The 8,071-nt window shown below is 59.3% G+C and overlaps 1 protein-coding gene across 1 annotated transcript; it reads left to right on the top strand.

The window, feature by feature from the left end:
• Window positions 1–4,243: 4,243 nt before the first annotated feature.
• RPL8 (ribosomal protein L8) lies at window positions 4,244–6,739 on the top strand. Its single transcript, XM_022555479.3, has 6 exons — window positions 4,244–4,327; window positions 4,563–4,709; window positions 4,790–4,931; window positions 5,180–5,398; window positions 6,198–6,313; window positions 6,542–6,739. Exons 2-6 carry the CDS (start codon window positions 4,572–4,574, stop codon window positions 6,698–6,700), a joined length of 774 nt encoding a protein of 257 aa, XP_022411187.1. The 5' UTR covers window positions 4,244–4,327; window positions 4,563–4,571; the 3' UTR covers window positions 6,701–6,739.
• The last annotated feature ends 1,332 nt before the right edge of the window (window positions 6,740–8,071 follow it).

Genomic DNA, 8,071 nt, shown 5'->3' with positions numbered 1-8,071 from the left:
CGGAGCCGGGGCCCAGGAAAGGCGTGGGTCTGGGCCCTGTGTCTCTTGGCCTGGGGGCGGGGAGCGGACCCGGGCGAAGCGGGCGGAGAGCCTGAAGTTCGCCAGGGACGATCCCGCGCACCTCCGGTCACCAGTCCGAGGGCGCTGGTCCCCGCACCGGTTCTATGTGCTGGTTTTTCCATAGCAGAACGCACCCGCTGGGCACGTTCGAGGCCCCAGGACTACGGAGACACCCCCACCCAGGCCGTGTCCGGGGTGGAGGGGGTACGGGGTGCGGGGCAACGGCCTGCTGGGGGCGCAGAAGAGCCGTGTGCAAAGAGCAGGTGTTCTGCACCTGGTGGGGCAGATGGTCCAGGCGGAGGTCACCGCAGTGCGGCGGGGCACCGACAGCTCAGAGATGAGGCTGGGAGGGCCCCAGAAAGGGTGAGGTCCACCAGGAGAAGGAGAGGCCCAGGGGAGGGTCGTCAACCGGGACTCCGGGCTGGGGTCCGTGGGTGCATCGCGGGGCTCGGGGCAGCAGGACAGCCCAGGACCTGCCGAGAGACCGGATGGGGTGGGACCCCAGGCGAAGGGCGGCGCGCCCCGAGGTCAGGTCAAGGCTTCTCCTCGCTGCGCCCCCACCCATCCCCAACTTCGTGTGGCCCCCGGGGCCACCTGTTCTGGGTGTTCTCCCAGATCCACGCTGTCCTGTGTGTAGGGGCGGGCACCCCAACTTCTTTGGGACTCAGCAGGAGCCTCCCCAGGTCCCTGCAGCCCTGGGGAGGACGCTGCCTGCGTCTTCGGAGGCCTCAGCTTTGTGCGGCCCCGATCCCTGGAGCTCTTCACACTGGACAGCCCTGGAGAGGGAAGGGCGGGGGAAGGGTGCGCAGAGCTTTTCGCGGGGAGGGCCCTGACACCCGACTTGTCGATGATCCAAATCCCGGGGTCCCAAGCAAAGCCACTGTGAAATTGGTGCAAACCAAAGTAAGGAAATGGTCAGAATCAGCTCCCGGACCGACTCCTAGGGGAGGTGGAAGGGAAAAGCAAGTACACTCGGAGGAACTAGCTCCTCTCCCTGGGCCCCTGTGCGGCATGGTCCCGGCGCTCCCACCCCACACCTCCCAGCTCGAACTCAACTCTCCCGTCCCCACATCCTCCCTGCTCACGCTCAGAGAGCATCTGTGCAAAGTATGAATAAAGGAAGGAATGGAGAATGGGAAAGGGCTGGGAATATGCCTGCTTCCTAACCTTAATCGCCAGCCAAGCGCTCAGGTACCCTGAGCTCACTGGTGGTCCTGATCTACTTACTGGGAGACTTCCTGCTGGAGGGTCTTCACACTGCTCCATCTAGAGCTAGGAGGGGCTGGCAAACCTGGGCCCTAGCCTGGCCCCCTCAAGGTAAGGATGACCCAGGGAGCAAGAGGGGGAGCCAGGGCTGATGCTTGGGTCTGTGGACCCTGAGGACAGAGCCATCTCAGCCACCACGAAAGCCTGGCCCAGAGTGTCCACCCAGCAGACATCTGGGCAGTGTGGGAGGTGCAGGTACCAGGGCACTGAGGGTGCTGCCTGGGAGTGGGGTGAAGGAGACTGCTTCTACCCACTGCAGGCCATTCCAGGGCCTCCGTGGCTGAGTCCCATCATCCTGAGCAAACAGACTATTAACAGTAAGGGGCCTGGGGAACTTCCCTCGTTGTCCAGTGGCTAAGACTCCGTGATCCCGATGCAGGGGGCCGGGGTTCCATCCCTGGTCAGGGAACTAGATCCCGCATGCCGCAGCTAAAAAAAGATTTCACGAGCAGCTAAGACCCGGAGCAGCCTAAATAAATAAATAAATAATAAATATTTAGGGACTTCCCTGGTGGTGCAGTGGTTAAAACTCCGCCTGCCAATGCAGGGGACACGGGTTCGAGCCCTGGTCCGGGAAGATCCCACACGCCGCGGAGCAACTAAGCCCGTGTGCCACAACTGCTGAGCCTGCGCTCTAGAGCCCACGAGCCACAACTACTGAGCCGGTGTGCCACAACTGCTGAAGCCCGCACGTCTAAAGCCTGTGCTCCGCAACAAGAGAAGCCACCGCAATGAGAAGACCGCGCAGTGCAACGAAGAGTAGCCTCCACTCGCCACAACTAGAGAAAGCCTGTGCGCAGCAACGAAGACCCAATGCAGCCAATAAATAAATTAATTAATTAATTTTAAAAGATTATTTAAAAAATAATAAATATTTTTTTGAAAATGTCAGGGGCCTGCATGGTTCCCCAAATGGTCACAGTGACCTTTCTCTGGCCCAACCCAGATTACTTTCCAGCTATTTCCAGCCTGCGATTGGGATTCCAAGCTGTAAGTGTTCCCAGGGGAAAAGCCCAGTTTAAAAATTATTTTTGGGAATTCCCTGGCGGTCCAGTGCTTAGGATTCCACGTTTTCATGGCCAAGGGTGCAGGCTCAATCCCTGGTCAGGGAATTATGATCCCGCAAGCTGTGCGGCCAAAAGAAAAATTATTTTCAAAGAGCTGTGTTTCCAAGGCCAGTCTGGGCCATCTACTAGATTTTCTGTAGTCTAGTAGATGGCCCAGAGCAATAACACTTTCAATGAACCAGAACAGACAGAGCCCCTGAAGGCCATCACCATCCCTGAGCACTCAGGAACCTCATGGTGTGCTAAAATGTACCTCGGGTTTCTTTTAATCGGGGATGGTAAGACATGCAGAGTCGGAAGTGAAGGAAGACATTTATACTTACGGGTCTCTGGAATGGGAGGCAGGGCACACCACACGGGGCCACACAGGGAAGCACTAGGTTGGTGAGGAGGCAAAAGAGGGGAGGGAAGGTGTGGTCCAGAGCCTTCACTGGGGTTTCCGCAGGAAAGAATGGGCAAGGCAGAGCAGGCATGCTGAGTAAGCTGAGGATCATGTGTTTGAATAATTTCAGCAGGCTGCAAGTTATCAAGTTATGGTTGGTCTCTAGTTGTCCCATACCTGGTGCTGGGGTGATGTAGAGCAGGGAAACATTGGTGTAGGGTGTGAGTCTCATAAAGGAGATAGCTGGGAGTGTGGGCTCTGGATTGGTTGGTTTGTACCAAAGCCTTGCTCTAAGGTTCCTTTGCTACCTCCAGGATCACCTTTTGGATTTAGCCTTGCTTGACTCAAAAGCTGGCAGGAGGAACCAGGAGACCCCAAGCCCTGAACAGAAGCATAAGTTCCCTGAGTCCCCCAGGGAAGTGTTACCTGAGGAGGTCAGGGGCTTGGGGTCCTGAGAGCAAAATGAACGAGGTGCCGGAGGGGGCCTGAGGAAGTGGGCAGCAGGGGCTGCGGGTGACAGGCCTGTGCCCAGCACAGAGAGGCCTTGGCACACCTGCTCCCGTCTGACTCCTGCCCTGTACTCAACTTTTTTCCCACTTGGACCGGAGTCCCTTGAAGGCAGGGTCTGTGGTGTTTCCATCTTGCCTCTCTCAGGGCCGCCCCCCCATACTCCATCCTAGGGACCCCACAGCCCACAAGTCCAAGCACTGTCCCCACCTCCATCCCACTCTTCCTCTGCCCTTCTGGTCTTCCAGGCCTATCCCGAGGTGACCCCAGAGCCCGTCACTCTGCCCCAGGGCGGCCCCGGTGCCCCTCAGCTCCTGGCCCTGCTGTAGGCTGTGCTGCCTCCGGATGAGCTATCTCTGCCAAGAGTCGGCTGTCTCTCCGGGCGCCTCGTGCTGCCCTGTGGCTTCAGCATGTGGCCACATGGACCCTTCCTTCCCTCTCCTGTCACCTTCTCCTGATGTCTCTCTGGCCTCCACCCCTGCAAAACCCACCTGCCCGCACTGGTGCAAACACACCACCCCAGAGCCCTGAGTGCAAGCCCCTCTGCTCCCTGAGACCCCTGCCCTCACTCTCTCCCTACCTCGCTGGCTCTCACTCCTCAGGCGTCAGCTGCACACCCACTGCCCTGGTCACTAAGCTCTCTCTGTCCGCGCCTACTGACAGGTCTCACTCAGGGGATCCACCGCCTCTTCTGCTAATTCCAGGGATCCTCTCTGGAAGGACCCCTCCCACTTCTCCAGAAGCCCCCTGCCCGAAAGATGTGCCCTACTGGAGGCTCCCTTTCTGGTAGGCTTGCCCGCCCACTCGACGGCCCCGCGGCGGGAGAGCAGCATCCCCGCCAAACCACCGGAGCCTCTGCGCCCTGCGGGACCAACCACCTCAGTTCGCCTGCGCTGAGGCCCCGCGAGAGGACTACAAGTCCCGGCGTGCCTTGCGGTGGCGGCCGCCGCTCCTGGCCGGAAGGTTAAGGGCTCTCGGCCCCGCCCCGGAAGATAAGGCGGCTCTCAAGGGCCGCGTCTCCTCTTTCGGCAGTGCCCGGCAGCAGGTAGGACGTGTTGGTGCCGCCTGGTGCCATCCGGTGCCATCTAGGCGCCATGCGGTGCCCTAGGGCCCGTGAGGGACCCCAGCCGGCTCTGCAGAAGGCGCCAGGTCGCACGGCCGGGGAGGGGGGCGCGGAGGGTGCCGAGACCTGGAGGGAGGAGCCGGGGGAGCGGGAGCCCTGAAGCCGGGGTGGTGGGGGTGCCTGGGCCGCCCGGCCGCTGACCATGAGCCGCCCCCAGACCGCCGCGATGGGCCGCGTGATCCGTGGGCAGAGGAAGGGCGCCGGGTCCGTGTTCCGTGCGCATGTGAAGCACCGAAAGGGCGCCGCGCGTCTGCGCGCCGTGGACTTCGCCGAGCGACACGGCTACATCAAGGGCATCGTGAAGGTTCGGGGCGCGGGCTGGGGCGGGTGGGGGCGTGGGGCGCCCGGCGGGACCCACGCCACTCAAGCCGCCTCGGCCCGCAGGACATCATCCACGACCCGGGCCGCGGCGCGCCCCTTGCCAAGGTGGTCTTCCGGGATCCGTACCGTTTTAAGAAGCGGACGGAGTTGTTCATCGCCGCCGAGGGCATCCACACTGGCCAGTTCGTGTACTGCGGCAAGAAGGGTGAGTGTCGCGCCTAGATGGAAGATCGCGATGGGTAGGGACCTGCGGTTCCTTGAGGTTTACGCCTTGGGTCGGGGGAGGAACACTGAGGCAGCAGACCTGCTTGGCCACGCATACTCGGTGGGTGCCCGGAGAGCTGTAGGAGGAGGCTGGCTGTGGAGTGCTGCGCTGGCTTTGTTTTTGGCAAGCAGTGGTTAGGACACCACCTTACGCTGTTGACTGACGGCTGCTGCTGCTTCCCCTCGCAGCCCAGCTCAACATCGGCAATGTGCTCCCGGTGGGCACCATGCCCGAGGGCACCATCGTGTGTTGTCTGGAGGAGAAACCTGGTGACCGGGGCAAGCTGGCCAGGGCCTCTGGGAACTATGCGACTGTCATCTCCCACAACCCTGAGACAAAGAAGACCAGAGTGAAGCTGCCCTCGGGCTCTAAGAAGGTCATCTCTTCCGCCAACAGGGCTGTGGTTGGTGAGTGGAAGGTGGCAGTTGAATGCTGTGGGTCTCCTGTGGACAGCCAGCAGCTAGATAGGGACCTGGAACCCAGCTGCCTGCTTCACTGAAGTGTGGGCTGTGTAAGCTTGAGCACAGCTCTAAAGCGGGCATAGCAGTTCCTACTTAACTGCTGGTTGGGTATTGAATGAGACCGAACCCGCTGAGACTCTTAAGGCAGACTTGTCTGCGCTTGGGGATAACCTGGACTTAAGTGATCCCTGCCCGTTAACATCCTACCAAGATATGTGTGATTTCCTTAAAGGCACCCAGGAAAAAAGCACATGAACCCAAGTTTGTTTACTTTGGTTTTTGTCAACATCTTTGAATCCATGTGGCAAAGCCAGTCTTGCATGGGGGAGGCTCTTGAGGATGTGCTCACGGGATAAAACAATGGCAGAGAAGTGGCAGGCTGGGTCAGCTGTCCTGTTTGGGGTGGGGAGGTGCTTGCAGGAGTGCAGTGTCAGACCCTGCAAAGGGGACGACTTCCTGGAGAACCGTGGATCAAGGCAGGCATTCCAGATGATGTGAATAAAGCCCTGGCTTAACGACCCTGCAGCGCCTGAAGAAACTTGTCAGCTGATAGGCTGCAAGGGGACTTGGTGCTTGGTGATGGTTTCGAGGCATTTCTGAGGTTCCTGGGAACATGTGATGCTGTATGACACACGGGGGTGGGACACTGGCACGGACCGAGCAGGGGATGCTCTGCCTGATGGGAGGGTCCCCCAGTGCTGGGCAGGGTGTGATACATCTCCCTGAGGTCCTTGGTCTCCAACAGGTGTGGTGGCTGGAGGTGGCCGCATTGACAAGCCCATTCTGAAGGCCGGCCGTGCCTACCACAAGTATAAGGCAAAGAGGAATTGTTGGCCACGCGTGCGGGGTGTGGCCATGAATGTAAGTGGCCCAGAAATGGACAGTGGTGGGGGTATTCAGTGTACTGGGGCTGTGAGATGGGGTGGACAGGCTCCTAACTGTAGTGTTCCCTCTTCTCTGTGGTGGGGGATCTGTACTGTGAGGCTCTGGGTGATGGTTTGTAAGCACAGGCTGGTTGATTATACCCTTCCCCAAGCCCTCCTGAGGCAGGTCGGGGCCACCCCCAACACCACTTCCCTCTTCCCGCAGCCTGTGGAGCATCCCTTCGGAGGTGGCAACCACCAGCACATCGGCAAACCCTCTACCATCCGCAGAGATGCCCCTGCTGGCCGGAAAGTGGGTCTCATTGCTGCCCGCCGGACTGGGCGTCTCCGGGGAACCAAGACTGTGCAGGAGAAAGAGAATTAGGGCTGGGGGCTCAATAAAGTTTGTCTTTTTCACAGTTGAGCTGCGCTTTTCCATGGTTTCAGAGGGAAGGGTCCCTGCTGGGAGGAGTGCCCTGGTGCTCCACAGAGGGAGGAAGGAGGAAGATGAAGTAGTTGCACTAGTGAACAGTGGAAGCTTTGGAGAGAGAAGGTGGGGCTGCTGGGTTGCTTCACATCTTGACTCCTGGAATCCCCCACCACCTGCACATGGAGCAGAGAAGCCCACTCACAAGGAGTGTAGCCCCCAAACCTCCGTTCACTAACTTGTCTTGAGCACTTGGAGAATCTGGATGAGGGTTTGGGTGCTATTGGGTGAGAGAGTGGTGTCCCTGGAGCCACAGGCTGGAGAGCAGGGGTGCTGCCTTGCAATGGAAGGACCAGACTAGTTTCTCAACAGATGGGCTTCCTTTTTGGCAATAGCCCACTAGCACCTTGTCCCAGACTAAATGATGGACTGGTCAAAGCTGATAGAGCCAGGGCAGACTGGGCACCAGAGTGGGAGTGGAGGCCCATCAGTGCCTCAGGACCAGGACACTTGCTTCCCAGAGGCCAGCCAGAGCCCCCTGCCCCTAGTGGTACCCCTTGTGAGCTGATGTGAAAGCAGGAGCTGCAAGCCAATGTGTTTAACTGACCACTGGAGTGAGTGGTAGGCCGATTGGGACAGCAAGGGTGGATGGCAGGCTGAGGTGGGATGCACCTTTACAGAGTGGGTGCAAGGGCACTGGCTGGAGTCTCTGGCAGCCACCTTCCTGAGTCTCACGCATGAGAACTGGTGCCCTTGGCTGTTCCGGGAGACTGGCAGGGTTCCTCCTGGGTGGTAGGGCCTCACTGGTTGCCAGGTGGCTACTTGTTTTCATGGTTCATACCTGTCTGTCTCTAGTGCGAACCTCAGTTCTAGTCTTGCCTTCCTGGGGCCCCACGTGTCCTATGCCACCCACGCCTAGACAGTGACCCAGTAGGGCTAGGACCTCGGTCATGAGAGGAGGGCAATGGTTCCTTCTGAAGGAAAGGGCACTGGACATGTTCGCCTGAACCATAACCTGCTTGCAGTATTGCTCCCTTCTGGGTAAAGTGGCCTGGGGCTTTGTCCAGGGGACTGGCCAACAGGGAGAGTTTGCTCCAGGAGCATTCGGCCACTCAGATCCTGAGTGGACACTGGGCCCCATTTATACCCTAGAGCACGGGCTCTAGGCATGCGGGGTTCAGGAGTTGGGGCTGGGGGCAGTGGGTTAAACTAAAACGGGCTGCTTTGACTAGTAACTATCCTCTTCACATGGCCCTGAGAAAGGGCGTGGCTTTCTGCCTTTAGCTGCAAAGGAAAGGGCCTGCCTGAAGTTTTGTTGGTTGCAGTGCC

This window comes from Delphinapterus leucas, chromosome 17 (genome assembly GCF_059928025.1).
Source record: "Delphinapterus leucas isolate spDelLeu-1000000601 "Yukka" chromosome 17, BTC_Dleu_Yukka2, whole genome shotgun sequence".
NCBI classification, from domain to species: domain Eukaryota; kingdom Metazoa; phylum Chordata; class Mammalia; order Artiodactyla; family Monodontidae; genus Delphinapterus; species Delphinapterus leucas.
Note: the sequence above shows the minus strand (reverse complement) of the source record. Positions and strands in the feature narration are given on the sequence as shown.